Source organism: Tachysurus fulvidraco, chromosome 9, assembly GCF_022655615.1.
Source record: "Tachysurus fulvidraco isolate hzauxx_2018 chromosome 9, HZAU_PFXX_2.0, whole genome shotgun sequence".
NCBI lineage: Eukaryota > Metazoa > Chordata > Actinopteri > Siluriformes > Bagridae > Tachysurus > Tachysurus fulvidraco.
The window spans coordinates 11,141,502-11,161,501 of NC_062526.1; the positions used below are offsets into that span (position 1 = coordinate 11,141,502).

Consider the following 20,000-nt stretch of genomic DNA (forward strand, 5'->3'; position numbering starts at 1 on the left):
TCTGCCTGCGTATCACAAAAGCAAATAATTTTTTCAGTGTCACAAAAACACAGCTGGCCTACATTGCTGTTCTAGTGATGTTCTCCATTAAATGTGAAGAGTTTTAGGGTTTTAGTAAGGATAACAACTGAAGTTGCAGACAAGCCAAAGACCAATGCGGAGATTAAACTTCAGATCAAGTCAAGACCGAGTTCAAATAAAAGTGAGTGAGTCCAGATCAATCTAAAAAAAAAACATCAATTCCTGTTTGTGCCCATGGACAACTAGCTGGCTTCCTTCGTGCACTGTGTCAGTAGTTGATCTGTTTTTTGTAAGAATAATATTTTTTGTTAAAGCATGTGTATGCAAAAATAAAGCTTGATAACTGATTCAACTAACATATTCACTGTAAATTGTCTGAATAAGAAAAACTACATCTAAATCACATTAACCTATATGTTAAATGTAACGCTAGGCTGTCGAGTTAAGTTGATTTTATTTAAAAACTGATGTTGAGCAAATCCTTTACACTCAGTGACTCCCATGGATCTGATACCGGTATATTCTGATGAGACTGTGGACTGTAATGCAGCTTTTTTTAGACAAGCCTGCTTGTGTGGAGTTCAGGTTGGTTGACTCCAGGGTTGTGGGTTCGATTCTCTCCTCTACCCCATGTATGTGTTGTATTCCAGTTTCCTCCCCTAGTCCAAAGACATGTGCTTTAGGCTGGTTGGAATCTCTAAACAGTGTGTGAGTGGGTCTCCACTGCGTCCAGTTTGTCTCCCACCTTGTGCTCCTGGTTACCAGGATTAACTGCCTGTTTCCCGTCACCCTGTGTAGTTATCCTACAGAAAATGGATGGATGGATTTTGACATTGATGAGTCATGTACTGTCAGTGTAAAACACAATGTTTTGAGTACAATAAAACAAATACACAGCACCGGCCTTTTCAGTGTACACTTCAAACCCTGTGCTTTCTCCGAAGCTATTGTAGTCTAACCACAGTGGGGTTAAAGTAGATAGGCAGTACATAGGAATCCAGCCAGCTGCAGAGGCAGTGCACTGTAACTGATACTAGATGAATCCTACAGACAAAAATAGAAAATGCATGAGCTAGGAAGATGATGGGTGTTTATAGCTTTCCAGAAAAATAAACAATTAAAAAATTAATTAGTTCATATATACAAATCAGAACTTTACTGTATAAACTCACAGATGGTCGAATGGAAATTATCTACATAACCAACAGGTAATAATGAGGTGGACTGTTAATGAACCCTATCGCTCCCAAGACTTCCTTCCAAGACTCAAAGACATCCCTTAAACACCATAATCTCCCAATCTATTACTCTAATTCATTCTTTACTGAATACATGCTTTAAAACAAATAACAAAAAGCCCAGTATTGTACTGAGATAGACTCTTACTTTGTTACACTAATAATTTGAAAATAAAGTTGTGCATTCTGTAAACCACCCTGTACTTTGCAAGGTCATAAAAGGTCGAGTCTAACTAGTGACTGACATCTGTTCAATCCTGGACAAAGCCATTGATAGAAGAGCCAGCATGCTCTTTTTATACAATCAATAAGCAATTATTACAGTATGCACACGGTGCTTTTACCGGCATTCTTTGAAACTCAAAAGGTGTAAAACAAACCAGTTTATTACAATAGCTGAATCACATATTTTATTGTCCACAGAACCTATAAAAATCCACTATAACCCACCAATTCACAGAGTTTCACGCTGCGGTCAAAGAAGTGGTTATGGAGAGGAATTATGCATAAAAGTATGCTCCACAAGCCATGTCCGACTACAGTAAGAGCCAGTGTTTATTTGACCCCAGACTGTATTTTGGTCTTGAGAGAGGATTCTCTGCACCACGGCTGATTGCAGGCAGGTCCCTTAAGCCTCAGGGCAGAGAGGATTAGAGGAATAAACATCTCGAAGCTCTGCACTTTCCTTTGCCTGTTATTCTATGTGGAAAAGTGTCAATTCAGTTTAAGCTGCACAGAACAAACTATGGTTTAGTAAGTAAGAGGGTTATTGGGGAAAAAGAGGGTTTAAAATTTTTTACATAAAAATATACAAATGTTTCTATTTTCAGTTTACTCAATACAATAAAAATGACATTTTTAATCTTCTGTCTTTCTCTTTACTAAATATGATAGACGATTGGGCTTATATGTATACTGGACCTGTTCTCCTGCTGTGTGTGTGTGTGTGTGTGTGTGTGTGTGTGTGTGTGTGTGTGTGTGTGTGTGTGTGTGTGTGTGTGTGTGTGTGTGTGTAAGAGAGTGAGAAACAGAGGAAAAGATAGAGATGGATAAACAGCAAGGGAGAGTGTGTGTAATGCATACATATGTGAATTGCTGTGTGCATATGTGTGTGTGTGTGTGTGTGTGTGTGTGTGTGTGTGTGTGTGTGTGTGTGTGTGTGTGTGTGTGTGTGTGTGTGCATACAACATTAGCTAAATATGTAACAAGCACATGTTCATATGTATCCTGTATATTGTATGTGTAACACATATGATAGTAGCATCTCAATTTATTTGCTTATTTTACCTTTCTATTCTTATTTATTACCACATAGACACTGCAAGCACTGCAAATTATTTTACTATTATGTTGTTGTATGTTCTGCTGCTGTTGTTGATGATGATGATGATGATGATGATGAGGAGGAGGAGGAGGAGGAGGAGGAGGAGGATATTATGCAGTTCTGATCAACAGATTTACTGTTACATGTTTTTATTAGATATCTTTAGTTAATATGATGCTAGTAGTAATCTTAGATTTTGTTGGACTTTTGTTTATGCGAATTTATGTACATTTTATTGTATTTACATTTATTTATAATTTATTTAGCACGTTTTTAAAGTGTTGTATAATAAAATGAATATAATATGAAATCGCTTAATGAAAATCAGCTCTCTGGTAGATGAAGGGATATATTTAACATGCAAATCCTCTCTCCAGAAACAGAAAAAAGAAAACTCAGCCGCCTTTTGTGCACATCTCTCACCGGGATTTCCTCTCGTGCGCGATTCACCATGACTCGGTTCTTTACGAACAACTCTTTCAAGAGGGAATCGATTCACGAGCACAACGTAGTTGTTTTGGTCTGCACACAAGACAAAATGAGTGTACTACCTTGTAATACAAAATAAACAAATCAGTAACATATTTCACAACCTTTCACACCTCTGGTCTCTGTAGACCTCTGTCATTTCTTCATGTAGATTCTTTTTTGTCCACACCTATATCTATAATCCTAAATGTTAATGGTCTGTCCTAACATTTGTATAAAATTTGTTTTGGAATAGTGGATAGTGTTAATAACGAAATTACAACTTGACGCATATCTAACCTCTTACCGTATGCTCCACAACATATTCTCTTCACTATTCAATCCTCCAGCTCCTCCTGCTTCATCCTCTGTGACTGCTGAAGACTTCACCTCCTTTTACAATGAGAAGATTGAAAAAATCTGCCAGACCTTCACTTCTGCCCTGTAGCAGGGGAAAAGATTATACAAGTCATCCTGTCTTGCAATCCTACCACCTGCCCACTGGATCCTATCTCCTCCACTATTCTCCAGACCATCTTAAAAGACCATCATGCCCTTCATCACAATCATTAATGGATCCATAGTATCTGGTCATGTACCAACGACCTTCACGAAAGCAAAGGTCATTCCCATCCTGAAGAAACCTGCTCTGGAATCCATCAGACATAACGGGTAACATTGAGGGGATGGACATCTACTCCATGCAGACTCTCCATTGGTGTCCCACAAGGCTTTGTTCTTGGTCCTTCAAAATTTAGGTTGACGTTATCGTAAGTCTGTAACCTAGTAAACCGGGGGTTGATGTATTAATTGATGGAGACGTTAAAGCACTTTTGTATGTCACTCTGGATAAGGGTGTCTTCCAAATGGAGTCAATGTAATTGTAATGCTTTACAGCTCCAGGTTCCCTGGTTTGACTCATATCTCAAGAATTTGTCTGCATTGAGCTTCTGTGCCTTTCTCACGTCAGCATGGGTTTCCTCAAGGTTCTCTGGTCATCCAAGGTTTATCTCACTGTTATCACTCCAAACGTGCCCGAGATAAGTTCCTAGGATAACTGTAACTAGGACAAAGCTGTTTAACTGAAGACAAATGAATAATGATAGACACATGCTAAATCTCTCTAATACATAGTAAAATACATACAACTTATGCCAATTTTGAGCCTAAACTGATGATTCCACATTTTTTACATTTTAGTGCAAATTTGCAATAAATGAAAGTACACAGAGAATAAATATTATATCATGTACAGTATCTCAAGTACATGCCTGCTTCTGCCGGTTGAAAACAGCACAGTGGCCGAATCCAACGAATCATAGCGGATTCAAATCACTTAAACCGGTTTAGTTCGTGAGAATCGATTCGTTGACATTCTGAAGGCAGGCGGGCGCGTGCAGCTAGCCGGGGGGCGGGCTTTCCGCTAAACCCAGCGGTAGGCTGATGCACTATCGATCACTCGGAAAAAGTCTGGAGGGGGGAGGATAGATTTCCGTACGGAGGACGATCGCGTAGTGTGTGTGTGAATGCATGCGTGTGTACCTATGGTGTGGATTGATCTTCGCCTCGCGCTCGTTCTCGCGCTCGGACTGACCGTTTTGTAAAAAGAACAGCACCCGCGTGCTCTCTCTCTCTCTCTCTCTCTCTCTCTCTCTCTCTCTCTCTCTCTCTCTCTCTCTCTCTCTCTATTCGGGACCGCAAACTCAGTTGCGCTACTCCGATTGTTTGTTCGGTGTGTTTTCGGGGCGCGGACGGTGAGAAGCGGCGACTGAATGCGAGCGCGCGTGAAGGAGTGAAGTTGGAGCAGGACGGAAAAGCGGAGCTCCGGTTTGTTGACGCGCGGAGTCTCCGGGTCGCTCCCCATCGCGCGCTGGATGGATGGGCATGGGGCAAACGGGATCTTACTACCGCGGGGCTGAGCGCCTTCTCACCGCCTCTCTACTGCTCCTGATCACCCTTTCACTCCTGCTCCACTCTGGTGATTACTCTTTCACTTTAATACTCCCAGCTGAGCCAAAAGCTCACAGCTTGTAAAAAAACATTACTATTACACTATAACGCACAGGCACGCACTCTGCTGTGCTTTTTATACACTTTAAGTAGCTACTGTATTTTCTGTTGTGGCGCATGGGATGGTTTGTGCTTTAGTATGTGTATAATACTAATAATAACAGTAACAATAATAATAATAATAATGATGATGATGATGATGATGATGATGATGATGAAGTTGCAGTATAAAATAGTCAGTGTTTTGTTGGAGCAGATGTGCTGCATCAATCAACACAAACCTGATTTCACACTCCTTTTGCCCCAAGCAGAATGAACTGGGGAAGTGGTTCTTGTTCTTGTCTAATTTGTTACACTATGAACTGGTGCTGATTCATATTGAATACTATTTAACTGTGAAACTGACCCGACTCAGACCCTCTGTGTGTGTGTGTGTGTGTGTGTGTGTGTGTGTGTGTGTGTGTGTGTGTGTGTGTGTGTTTATTGCTGATGGATTCATGATGTTACTGAGCCTCTGAACATGTCTGGCTCATTATATTTATGATTGCTGGCCTACAGCTTATCAATGCTGAACCTCTGACCGACTGTAGCTGCTGATACTTTTACATATATGCATCCTTTAACCCTGTCTGCTATAGCAATTAGAGCTGAACAAACTTTAGTAATGTAGTTTCTATAGATGTATCTAAAGAAATAGACATTGGAACAGAATGACGGTGTGTGTTTCTGTAAGTAGTTAGTCTCTGTAGCGACTTTCTATTTTTTTGTTTGTTTGTTTATTTATTTATATTTTATGCTCATATTCTGTTCATCTAGGTTCTTGATCTGCAAATAGAAGACAGAGATCTGTTTCAATCTGCAGAAAATCAGGAATCCTTATAGGTTAGCCTATACTTGTGTATCATCTGTTTTTTCCTCATTAAACAGAGGTTCAGGGTTAATTGTCTAGATATACTTCTGTTCACAAAGGATTTGACGTGTGTCAGACACACAGTTTACTTGCGACTTAGTCTTGGTCTTATGTGGATGTCTTATTATACTCATTTGAGTGCCTTATGGTTTCTGGGAGCTTGGGTTGTTTGTGCAGAGGAAAGTGTGAACCAATTTGGTGTCCTGGTTTCCTCTGGTCCTGTCTGTTAGCTATTCAGAGTTAAAGGCAGCATTAAAACTGTATTCCTGCAAATGTGCACTCACACCTTTTATCATTCAGTTTAACCTGGGTCCTGTCAGGGCAATAGATCAGATCATTTGATCATTCTTGTGATATTAGCCACATTAGGATTCAGTTTCCCAGAATTCACATTACAGCCATAATAAAATAATAATAATAATAATATAATAATAATGCATAAATTATTAAGAATGCAGGCTTATATGAAATCATGTCAAATCAAGGTTCAGTAATGTGCTTTTAAGACACTATAGTTGTAAGATCTCAGTCACAGGCGTCTCAGTCATGCAGCCGTAGACTATGGGAAGCGGAATACACTCATCATTTGTACTTCTTTAAACATTTCTGAAATATTTAAGAATTGCAGTTTATCCAGAAGATACTACTTTTGTTGCTGATTCCCAGTGTCACTGTATGACATTGTGTTTTAGTCATGCTTTGACCACCAGGAATTTAAAACATCTTTTAAAGTGGGCTGACAAAATATTCTTTATTTCTGTTTTCATCCATGAATCTCTGCCGGAGTTGGTGGAGTTCCAAATATGCAGGGAGTCTTGATTACATTTGACTGAGCAGAATGTTGTGCTGCCTCTTTCTGTTTGGCCTTTTCTCATTTCTAATAGCTTGTGGCTAGACAAGATGATGGAAAATGAATCTTTTGTTATCACCTGGCCTAGACATGCTCCTGTTAAACATGTGCCGAAAAGTCCAACCCTATTTTTCAACACTAGATCAACATTAGTTGAAATGATTTCAGGAAAGATTTGGTGCTGCAGATGTTATTGGAACACGGTGGGTTGGTTATAAGCTCCCCCACTGTAAGACTGTTGAAGTTCACTCCTAGAGAAGAAGGAGGATGGGATTGGTAGGGGTGGGGGGGTATGCGGGGTTGCAGTTGACCTTTCTGCCCCGGCCAAATTCCACATCTTGAAATTTCACTCGCTTCACACACCGGCGAGGGCCCCTTTGCAGCTGAGAATCGCCTCGCAAAGCGCATGGCCACCCTGAGAAAATATTTCCAGTGGCTTTAATTGCAACAAGGGTGTGCTCTGTGCTCCGAAACGACACACTTCAGCCCTGCAAATTAACTCAGCCTGTGAAACAAACACCTTGTTTTTTTCTCTCCGTTGCTCTCTCTCTCTCTCGCTCTCACCCTGTGGTTTATTACGAGCTTGGTTTTATGATCTCGGCTGAACCAGAAAAGAAGACCAAGGACTTTGTTCTTTTCACGCCTGAGGCACTGAGGCTGTGAGTTTACTTGGCAATTAAAAAAAAATCAATTCAGAACCACAGTGTGAGAATTTGTATTATTAAGGTGTATAATATCGGGATATGAACTTGGTTTTGTGAAGCATATAGTTATAATCTGTTAAATTCATAGTATATTACAGAGGACGTATTGAGGGTTGAGTTGAGCTGCGTTACTATTTGGCAGTACACAGAGACATTCTAACACAAACCGTGAGAGTTTGATTTGAACACGCCGTACTGCTAGTAATACTTTATGATCTGCTGCCCCCACCTGGGGGACCCCTGAGACATTCCATTTCTCACTCACTCTAAAATTACAAACAGCTTTAGGGGACGAAGACGACTGGCCTACTTTCGCTTCTCCCCCACATTTCTTCTCTTATCAAGTGTCCCAGTGTCATTGTTGTTATTGGTATGACTGTGGATCCAATTGCACGGCTCCCCTTCTGACAGCGTTTTTGAAATGGCAGTGTCAGGTGACATGCTAATTGTGTTTCAGCTACCTAGCCACAAAAAAAAACACACACAAAAAAAAAACACAGACCGTGTCCATGACTGCCGAGAATTCTATTAGGATCAGCCGTCATCGTAAACCTCGGCCCATGTTCTGCACGTGTCTGTAAAGATTTGGTAGTCCACGTCATTCTGAATGCGTAGTCATGATGAAAATCACATCTCAAGGACTAAGGCTTTAAAGGACAGGACTAAGGAAGATTGTGAGCTCAAATTACAGCACCACCACCACCATACTGCAACTTTTGGATTCTTGAGCAAGATCCTTCACCCTGATACACTCTGTATCCCTCTTAGTTGGAAATTACATCCAAATAAGTAAATGTGGTGAAGAGACTAGACTTAAACAGGCATTTTCTTACAATTCGAGCTGAGTTCCTTCATCCTGTAAACGACCCAGACATCTCAGTGTCAGAGGGCAACATCTTGCCGTTGCCCCACACATGCAGCTGGGCGAAGTGCTAGAGGCGCATGAGTTTGCCAGGTGATGAGGTCATGTGGTGGCCTCATCTGTGAAAAGCCTCTCTGTTTGTGGGTGAGATGTGGGACATCTATAGCTAACGTGGTTACATCTACTGCTTTGTCTTCTAGCATTTTCTGTAGCTGCCTATAGATACATGCGCTATGCCTAAGGCCTGTGAATTTAATTCTGTTTCTATTTCCTGGTTCTAGATTTCACCAGACAGGATGCATCAAAAGAAATAAAAAATATATTGCCGCATTAACAGTTGATTCAGTGGCCTTCCTGATGGAATTTTTCAAAGCTTTTGCCTTTGTACCACAACATGGCTTCAGCTGGTCCTCCATATTGTTTTACAGCTTGTCAGTGAAACCCAATCTGCTCGTGCTTTGTCATGCCGGCTGCAGTGGAGGACGCTGGGCCGATCTGCCATTGGCTGCAATATGCCATCATCTGATAATCAAATCAGGCGGATTTGAATGGGCTGCTCTTGCAGGCTACAGTGGGGGGCGCTTAGTGTGCAAGATTGAGTCATTACAGGAGTGTTAATGGAGAGGCTGCAGCTGATATCAGATTATGAAAGGTCTCTCTAAACCACTTTCTCTCTCTCTCTCTCTCTCTCTCTCTCTCTCTCTCTCTCTCTCTCTCTCTCTCTCTCTCTCTCTCTCTCTCTCTTATTCTTTCTTATTTTTTCCCTCACACATTCTCTCAATCTCTGAGCTAATGCACTTGGAACACACTTTAAAGCAAGTCACAAGCTAATGGTGTATGAATGTACTTTTCTCGCTCTCTCAGGCGTTTTATTTTGTGCTATGTCATCGCCGGATAATGGAGTGAAGTGCTTCGCGTGTGAAAATTGAATAATCAATAATGAAACGGAGACTCTTAGCGTTTTTAAACAAAAACCGCTGTGGCATGTGTGCGTGATGGACATTTGCATTCAAGTGAGCACTTAAGTGTCCAAAAAGGGAACCAGAAAAGTTGATGAACCTCACTGCAAAGCATTTCTATATGTATCTATGTATAAAAAACATCAAAGTTGCATTTGAAGTGAAACTAAGTGGCTAAAGCTGCTTATTATTTGCATGGTGGCTCTTTTGTGTTTCTAGGCCAGCGTGCTAGCTGGACCGTATTGCTTTCACAGTAGAAAAGCCTCCTCTGTTTTTATCCTTTGAGGTGCCGTTTTATTTGATCTTATTGGTGCAATAAACAGGGTCCATCGGCGATAAGGGAAGATTTTACACGCTTGTTGAGTTGGCTGTCTCTCTCTCTCTCTCTCTCTCTCTCTCTCTCTCTCTCTCTCTCTCTCTCTCTCTCTCTCTCTCTCTCTCTTTCTCTCGCTCGCTCGCTGTTTCTTGGTCCCGGAATCTGACCTTGAACAAACACTTGGCACACCCTTTAGACAGATCTGGGACTTATAGAAAATTATTTGCACACATGTACAGTGTACTGCACAATAGTCCTTAACAGTACATTGAATCATGGTTCATTGTGTGGTGGTGAGCAATTTGTAAGAAAATAAAGCGGATGACACAATAACAACATAATTGCCGGTTATTATACATAATCAGGTAATGGACTTAACTGCAGAGGTTCCTGTGACAATTAAATTACTCTCCACTTTCTTGATAGATGTGAGACGTAAAAAAAAGCTCATCATCATACTTTATTGTATTTTTTTATCACAGTACAACAAGCATCATTTCAATGTACATACAGAAAATGTGGGACCCCTGATAGAATACCCATATTTTCCCAGCCCCATTATGTTTCTACACAACTTGCAAAAAAAAATACAAAATTTAGGAACACGTTAATAGTAAGAAATGTAATTGCAAGAAACTTGTGAAGAGGAAACACTTGCAAAATAATGAAAAGAAAAGGTTTTATATCCTATTTATATCCTATAGAAAAAATAATGTCAACTGGTTTATTTTCTGATAACAGCACAGCCTGTTAAAGTGCTGTAGACCACATTCATATGTAGAATTGAACAGAATGTACATCCCAATTTCTCAATGAATCATTTTGCAGCCAAATCAAATCTATCTTTAGTTAGTGTAAAGTAGTTGACGTTAACATTCTCACAGGGTTCATAGTTATGGCTCAAATCCATTGCGGAATGTTGTGTCATCTTTCTTCTTATTCTTCTCTCCCAGGTGAAAGTCAGGTCCAGACTCCACAGTGCCGTATCCAGAAGTGCACCACAGACTTCGTTTCGCTCACATCTCACCTGAACCCGTCTCTGGATGGCTTTGACACTGAGTTTTGTAAGGCGCTGCGGGCTTACTCGGGCTGCACACACCGCACCGCCAAAAGCTGCAGGGGCAACCTGGTTTTCCACTCGGCCATGCTGGGCATTAGTGACCTCATGAGCCAGAGGAACTGCTCCAAAGACGGACCCACGTCCTCCACGCACCCGGCCGTTTCTATCGAGCCCTGCAACTACCACAGCCGCTTCCATCATCACCAGGCTGCACCCACCGCCACAGGCACAAGGGTTCCCGGTGCACCTGAGCACGCACGACCCAACTACCTATTCTGTGGTCTGTTTGGAGACCCGCACCTTCGGACTTTTAAAGACCAGTTTCAGACGTGTAAGGTGGAAGGGGCGTGGCCTCTTATTGATAATAATTACCTTTCAGTGCAGGTAACGAATGTGCCAGTGGTGCAGGGATCAAGTGCCACGGCAACAAACAAGGTGAGCTGACCTTCTATCGTGTGTTATACAAATGTACTAAATGAATGAACACAATCCTCTAATTATATATACAACATCATTATAAACATTTATCAAACCACATTCTGATTTGAATTAGATTTTCATTTTGTATGTTTGCTGCTGTTTATACTCAGTTGTACAGCATTGCCTTTGATTTCTTGAATCTGATTGGACAGAAGGCATTGATTCATTTTGTGTAACAGTAGATCGGGAAATAATAACGTAACGTAATCGCTGCTTTTCATTAATGCACGTGTTATTATACACAACTGTTTCCATAGCAACAGTTCATTCACAGTGACTTGTGTGTCAGATGCTCCATATCATATCAGGTTAATAATAAAACATGCTGACATTCAATAAAGCAAAAGATATTATCATTGATGTGATGGAGTTTTGTAAAGGAGATATTTATTTAATATTTGTGAAAAGGGGGCATGGCGGCATGGTAGCCTCACATTTCTGGGGTTGATTTGATTCCTGCCTCAATGTTCTCCCTGTGCTTTGTGTGTTTTCTCTGGGTACTCCGTCTGGTTTCCTCCAAAGACACGAATTGTAGGCTGTTTGAAATCTCTGTGTTTGTGTGACATTGTGCCGTTAAAGTGAGTTGGCATCCCATCCAGAGTTTCCCAAACCTTGTGCCCCAAGTCTCCTTGAATAGACACCTAAGTTTACTGTTAGGGAAAACAGTTATCAGGTCAGAGGACTATGTGCTTTCTTGTTAGCATTACAAGCAGTGTTGTTTTATTTTAGAGAGAATAGACAGAAGGACTATTTATAGCTGCTATAATGTCAACGATCACTGGAAATACTAAGAAATACCAAGTTATCCCACAAATTCAAAGTCAAACTGTTTTTTAATTAATAATAAAATGTAAATTGGATGTTATAAGAAAACTCTGTGTAACAAATTTTCTTTACGAATTGTACGGTGCATTAGTTGAGAGCTGTAGTCAAGTAATTGTATACCTAGAGATCTGTACCTGGTGTGAACAGGTGCAGTTTGTAGGCATACAGTGGTTTTAATACGTAGTTAGTGGTTTAGTTGTACTGCATTCATTTGCCCGTGTTCATTGTCTAGTCAGTATCGAGCATCGACTATGTAGTTCAGTAGTATATAGTGTGACTGGATGATGTCCCACTTCTACAGTGTTACTAGTTCACACCAAAGCAACCTTTTTATTACTGTGTATATTTAATTAATTTATTATATTTACATTTCGAGCATTTGGCAGTTGCCCTTATTTACATTAACCTGATCTACATTATCTGAGTATAAAAGGGCCTTGCTCAGGGGCCCAAAAGTGGCAGCCCAACAGTGGCAGCTTGGTGGACCTGGGATCGAACTCACAACCTTCCAATTGATAGCCCAACACCTTAGCCACTAGACTACCAAACCCCCTCTAATTCTATTATGAGCAGCAGACTAAGAAAAGCAACAAGTCGTGGATGTCTGGGAAGTCTACAAAATATGACAACTTTGAGTGAGTGTCTACAGGTGTTAGCAAAATTAAGCACAGTTCTTAGGTCTTGTGAATAACACTTGTGACTAACAGGTCTGTGAAACTCTAACGTCGTTAATGACTGGATATAGCCCGGACTCAGGCGTGACCCTTAATAAGGTGGCCTTGAAAGAAGGCTCTGTCTCAATTTTTTTCCAACCTGTCCGGCTGTAAGACCTCACACACACACACACACACACACACACACACACACACACACACACACACATACACAGACACACAGACATACACACATATCCATGTACACACATCCATGTACACACACTAAGACAGTATATTGACTGCTGCATGCTAAACGCCATTCTGTCTTCCATTGATTGTAAATATTTGTCAATCTAGCGGAGTTTCGAGACACACGCTCTACACAAGTCGTCTCTTCTCTTTTCCCCAAACTACAAAAGTGAAGCTCATCCAAGGTCACGTGAGGGGTACAACACTGGGCTGTGTGAGGGTTATAACTACCCACCTCTCATTTGTGACCTTGTGACATTGGAGGTGGGGCGCGTTATTAGCGCCCGGTCGTAATTATTAGCACACATTGCTCGACTGAGGCCCTTTCAGCTGCCTCACCTAATGGCTAGTTAGTGGTCATTTTTCATCCATGTCATGAGAACAAAGCTTGCATTCATCCTGCACTAATGTAACGCCACACATCTTGTTACTCTGTAGGCTTTCCCTGTTTTTTTGTGTGTATGTATGTGTTATGGATCAGCGTGACTGAAAGTCTGTACGGCATGTTTGTGTGTTTCATAGAGCAAGTGTATGCTAACAGGCAAATACACATGACGTAGATTTCTATCTAAAACAAAAATACAGATATATTGTAATATTTCTTTTAGTTAAATGTTTGAAATATTCTTCAGGATTTTATATATAATTATACATATTGTCAGTATTATTCTAATTTGTGACTGATACTAAATGTACCATTCTGAGATTTTGGGTTATGGGTTTGACCAGAGGGTTGTGAGTGTAAATCCTTGGATTGACCCCATGCCATGAAATCAGCTTTCCATCCTTGGGAAAAAATATTTGCCCCTTGAGCATTAAATGAGCAGTTTGTCATTCTCAGGGCCTTCTGTGGCCTGTGATTATAATTATAATGAAAATACTAACACCCTCCTCCTCCTCCTCTTCTCCCTCCGAGCAATGCCCCCTGCCAAAAACAGTGCTGAACAGCTTTGTTCCAAAGTATTACGAAGTAATAATGAGCAAATGAATGTAAAATTAACCTTTAATACATTTAAAAGCTACTCTGCTCGGTCCAAACTTTGCAGATACAAGTGCTGGTCTTTTAGAACTGTTTCTGATAGAAAGGCTGGTGTACAATTTATTATTTATTTTTTTTTCTTCAGAATTTCCACCTGGCACAGCATTTATGAGTTGAGCAGTAATATGACTTGCAGTTTTTTTTGCTCAGTATACTGTATGTTGAGTGTGCGGTGAGAACATGAATGTGTTTGCACCCTGTGTTAAAAACAAAACAAAACAAAGAGGTCTGAATGTAAGGGCAACTGACCATGTTCTGATTTCTGTTTCCAGATCACTGTCATTTTCAAACCGTATCAGGAGTGCACAGAGCAGAAGGTGTACCAGGCGGTGACGGATGATTTGCCAGCGGCGTTCGTTGACGGCACAGTCGTAGGTGGCACAAGTGAGACACGCAGCCTTGTGGTGTTGGAAAAGCTCGCAGGTCGTCATGTGGAGCTGCATGCCGCCTACATTGGCGTAACAGTGGTGGTACGCCAGCTGGGCCGCTACCTTACGCTGGCCGTACGCATGCCCCATGAGCTTGCTATGGCTTATGATGACACTCAGGACCTGCAGCTGTGCGTGAACGGCTGCCCTGCCTCAGAACGCATCGAGCTGCCTGCGCTTGGCCTCCAGCATGGAGCCGCTCCCTCTCTGCCTGCTCTTTCTCCAGCTCAGCAGGCCTTCAGCCTCGAGAGTGCCTCCAGGAAGTGCAGTGAGCATCTGCAGGTCCAGGACATCTATTTCCACTCTTGTGTCTTTGACCTGCTCACCACTGGCGATGCCAACTTCACCGCTGCCGCTTACAGCGCTCTCAAGGACGTGGAAGCGCTGCACCCTGAGAGGGATCGCTGGCACATTTTCCCTCCCTCCACAGCTGGGTTAAGACTGACAGCAGCCCTGAATGCACTTCTCGCTTGCTTATTCGCCGCTGCACTTTTGTAAACAGCGCGGCCAGGACTGACTCAACTTTCATAATAAAATTCACGGAAGCACGAGGAGACTTTGTAAACAATCAGAGCATTACATGTAAATATGTTGTGTAGACGGAGGAGACAAGAGACGCTCCTTCGTATGACTGTAAATTTGTGTACATGCCATTTTCAGGAGAGCTGAGGTGCTCGGTGAATTTTTTTATGTGTGTGAAATTTTTTGTGACTTTTGTTTTGGTGTCGTCCTTGCGAGAGGAAGTCTGAATGGAAGCACTTTATTTTTTACTTTGTTGCGACTACAGAACAGTGTTCCACAGAACCGCAGAGCTCAATAGTCTCGGATAGCTTGTCTTTTTAATACCCGCAGGCTTTTTCAAACCTTTTCCTTGTGTCTGTATGTAGATAGGACTTGCCTCACCATGGTTCTCCACAGAACAAGTGACAGTCGGTTATTTCAAGAGTGCAGTTATTAGTACAGTAGTAAATAGTAACGTGCCTACAGTTTGTAACACAACTGCAGTATCTGTCTAGAAATCATTTGTAGTCTAGAGCTCAATATTGTTGTTGGACTTTTGTGTAAGTGTGGCATGAAAATATGAAGAATTCAAACCAACACAGCAGACATGGGTTGAAGTAAACAGGGATCTTATAAGGAACTGTTCAGTAGTCTGTTATCCATCCTACAGACCAAATGTCATTTCATTTGCATTTAATTCTGTCCTGCATTTCATCAGTTACAAATCAGAATATCTTTGTATCCGGCACGACTGAGTACAGACGGCCAAACCTTTTATAGCCAGGCACGTATTTTGTACATTCAGTCTGATTTAATTAACCTTTTCCTCTCAGTGCAGTAATGGTTAGGAATTAAACACACTGAAGAAACTGGATTGCTAAAATGAGTCACGTTTCGGTTCCATGTGAGTTGATGGAACTGCAGCTTCTCCTTTAGCCACTCTTGGCTCACTCTTGATGGCCTTTTCTTTAGCCAATTTATTGCTAAACAAGATAGACTTTCAATTACAAAATATCTATTGTTCAGTATAATGTCCTCCAACCAAAGATTTTGTGTCATTCTGCTGTTCTTCATAAGAGATAATTCATTTTGCCATTAAGGATAGTCACTGTGATTGGCATTTCCTTATTTCCTGATTAGCATGTGAAGTGCTGGACATTACAGTATGCTTCATGTGCTGACATAATGCTGTAAAACCTTCTTTGCCAGGATTTATAGCCTTGTAGTATTTAAGAATACAGGCTTTTTTTAAATCTCTCCAGAAGATGCTTTTTGGACTTTCTTAACATGTCTTTCTGTAACAAAGCTCACTCTGCTTAGCGTTTTCATTTATCTGGAAATGCCACCAACGCTTATTCTTTTTACTCTGAATCCCTTACAGTGCATCCTAATTGAATCAACACTCCCACCCTAAAAAGACTTGCTACTGTAGACTCACATTTGTACGTTCATTTGTTTGCAACTACTGCCAGTGCTGAAGAGCTGCTAACATACTGTGACTAGGTTTTATTAGGAACACTGGGATTTTCAGTGATTGGCCAAATCCTTGGTGATGATTTATTGGCCAAATCCAATATAGGCTTTATTTCGCCATATAATAGAAAAGACCAGAGCAAAGCATCTGAGTGCAATTAACTGCAAAGATAAGCCTTCATCCTGTGTTTTTGCTTTGTTGCGTTTGATCTTGTGATTTTTTTTGAGTGAAATCTGTTTTTTTTTTGTTTTGTTTTTTTGTGAAGAGTGACTGCTCAATGTTTATACTTAAATTATTTATGAAATATAGTGTATTGTTAGAGAAGGTCCATATTCTTGCTGTTTGGAGTAAAAAAATAACATTTCAGACGTGATTGTACTGCCACCTAGTGGACCACCGTTGTTACATCAGTGTTTTAGTATTGTTGTGGATGCAGCGACTGAAAACGAGGAGGAAAATAATGTGTTTTATTTAAAAACATTAAAAGAAAATACATACATTTTGTAGGCCTTGAGTAATTATTAATGAATTGTTATTATAGTAAAAATGATAAAATGACATTGTGTTAATTGTGTAGTGGCCAGGAAAATAGTTTAACATTTTCTACTGAGTAATAGGTACCAAAAGTGCAATATGTTTTTTTTTTTTATAAGAAAACAAGTAACTTTAGAAGTTCGGATATTTCTGAATCGGTATAAACAAATGAATTATTTTATCGATGGAAGGCTGTTCTAAAATAAGTCAGGATTCATTGGCTTTCATAGTGAGACATTTTCACCTCTGTTGAAATTTATACAGAATTTTAGTTGGTGAAGGTAACGCCTTCATTTTATAGGGTTATAAACAAGCACTTTGAGCATCTCAGAGAACAGAAATGGCTTTAATATCACCAGTTACTTTGGAGAATTTTTTTTTACAGTTTTTCTTTTTCTCAACAGTTCTGTGAACTTTTCTATGAAAAAATTTTCCCCCTACTAGGCTAGGTAAAAACTGTAAAAACCCTTACTCTCTTAATTCTTCATGCCCTGAAAGCCTACTTTCCTATGAACCATTATATGAGCACTACCTCAGCATGTGAGTGTGACATGACAAAGAAATTCAACGATGAACAAGTTTTTACTTTTAAAACATTTCCCCACAACTGAAATGGAGAAAAGTTCCATTGATTTATGCCACACATTCCTCTACATTTATAGCTGAACCTACTTTTATAATTTTACCACCAGATGTTTATGAATTGTACTTTTACTATGCTAATATAGTATAGTAGTTTATTACGTTTACTATGCTAATATAGTATAGTAGTTTATTGTGGGTAAAGAGCTCTCACAAATTATCATATACATCATTCATATCAGCCACGTTAATCTTAAAGTAAAAGATTTACACACTGACTCAATATATGTAAAATATATGGATGATATTCATTTTGGCTGTTTTCTATTTTTCGGTTGAAAAGAAACTGAGAGGTTTTCCCAGACTGCCTCATATTTCTTATTATTGCACTATTACCATTGTTGTTTCCAACTAAATCATACACAATCGTTATTGTGAGTGAGATGAACAAAAAATGGTAAAGGTGCAAACAAAACTTCCGATTAGTCACAGTGTTTGATTTTAACATTACACAGAATATGAAACTGACATTCTCTTGGTTTGGAGGTAACTGAACAAACTGCCATTCAAAGCTGTCTAGTGCATTTCACCTGTTCTTCATAGCTTGAGGTTTATTTGTGATCTGATAATTCTTTGTTCCCATACCACAAAATGTAGCACCTGTGTTTGCATCAGAAAGCCTGGTTTCATTATCTGATGACACGGCCTGAGGAAGAAAAAGAAAGACCAACATTCAAAATGTTTATCTCCTACACACTGAGGACACCAGGAGTGAGCTGCATCCAAGTGGAAAAGGTCTTCTACAATGTTTCCGTGGAGCTTTTTTCTTCAGTCATTCATTCAGTCATGACATTCTGACAGAGGCAAGAAAAAGTAGTGAGCACAAATAATATTAAGAAGAAAAACAACAACAATAACAACAAGAAGAAGAAAATCAACAACAATAACTAGAAGAAGAAGAAGAAAAACAACAACAATAACCAGAAGAAGAAAAAACAACAATAACTAGAAGAAGAAGAAGAAGAAGAAGAAGAAGAAGAAGAGCAATAATAACCAGAAGAACAACAATAAAAATACAAAGAAGAAGAAGAAGAAGAAGAAGAAGAAGAAGAAACTATAATAAAATCAAGAAGAAGAACAACAATACAAAGGAGAATAAGAACATAAACAACAATAATAGGAAGAAGATGATGTAGGAGAATTCAATTATACTGTATTGGAGTATTTACCATTTTATTACCGCTTTTGCTGTCATCAAGACATTAAAGACTGTGATCTTTACAAGTATAATCCTTAGAAAGTGGATGACCAGAAGAGCAGTGTGTCCTTGGACAGCTGGTGGAATAAAAGAAAAAAATGCTTGTTACTTTTCCCTCACTTAAAACAGGCTCATCTGAAAATACAAAATATTTGATTGCAAATACATGACAAACCATTAAATATTTGATTCTCCTGACATGTATGCTCCATGTTGTCATGATCAAAGCCTAAAAGGAAAACGACACAATCATAATCAACAATTTATTTGCATAAAAATATTTGAATGTATTTCAGCATTGCAATAAGTCTGTGTTTACAGTTTACCTGTTTCTCCACTGAATGAGTGACACAGACATGTTAAATGTTGAAACTAAGCTGAGAAATTCTGAGACAATTTAGGATGATGAGATGTTGATTTACCTTTCCTGCTCTTTTCCAATCCATAGTTGTGTCCAACCTTGAAGCGAATCGTGCTTCTGTGACTGATGAAGCAAGTGTACGTGTCCCATTCCATAGAGACGAGTGATTGTAATGACACTATGTCCTGAGCATTCTCTTTTCCTAGTGCATTATATAAGGCAGGGTTTAATCTGCTGGTACGTTTGGAGAGCCAGTGCATCCCTCCGTCTCGGTTTAAAACGTCATTGACCACACAGACAAGGATGGTCAAGCCTCCGTGGTCCAGCGGGATGTGGAAAAAGGGTGATGTGGAAAAGGGGGCAGCCTTAACGTCCGTCATGTCATTCACTATCAAATAGATATAAATCACGAATCAATATCACAATGGTGTATAAACAACCCAAGATTATATAATTAAAAAAACAGATTCTCCATAAATGTCTCTTACTTACTTGTAAGGAGCAGGATGGTAAGTAAGCTGCAGAGCATGATGCTGACTGAGGTATTTCTCTGAGTTCTATGGAGCCACACAAAGGTTTATCAACTTCCAGTCACATGACTTCACACCCACAATGGATTCTTTGTGCTGTCCTTTCCTCTCTGCATAGACAGGGACATGCTTGGCTAAAGTACGCAGACAACTGCAGTCTTATTTACTTCAGGTTATATTGGTCCCAAATCCTGCAGGGAATTTTAGAGCTAAATGTGCAGGTGCATAATGAAAATAAATAATAATAATAATAATAATAATAATAATAATAATAATAATAATAATAATAATACTATGTTGGACAGTACATACAAAACACTATTATACAACAGGCTATTATTTTATTTTAACAATAAAAACT

General features: G+C 39.8%; 1 protein-coding gene across 2 annotated transcripts; it reads left to right on the forward strand.

The window, feature by feature from the left end:
- Positions 1 to 4,458: 4,458 nt before the first annotated feature.
- On the forward strand, positions 4,459 to 16,873 carry rgmb (repulsive guidance molecule BMP co-receptor b). 2 transcript variants are annotated; one of them, XM_047818930.1, is made up of 4 exons: positions 4,459 to 4,807; positions 4,842 to 5,029; positions 10,616 to 11,157; positions 14,244 to 16,873. In XM_047818930.1, exons 2-4 carry the CDS (start codon positions 4,930 to 4,932, stop codon positions 14,895 to 14,897), a joined length of 1,296 nt encoding a protein of 431 aa, XP_047674886.1. In that variant the 5' UTR covers positions 4,459 to 4,807; positions 4,842 to 4,929; the 3' UTR covers positions 14,898 to 16,873. The 2 variants fall into 2 exon arrangements, with proteins under 2 accessions (XP_047674886.1, XP_026994348.1); XM_027138547.2 differs by having other exon boundaries at positions 4,460 to 5,029.
- Positions 16,874 to 20,000: the final 3,127 nt, after the last annotated feature.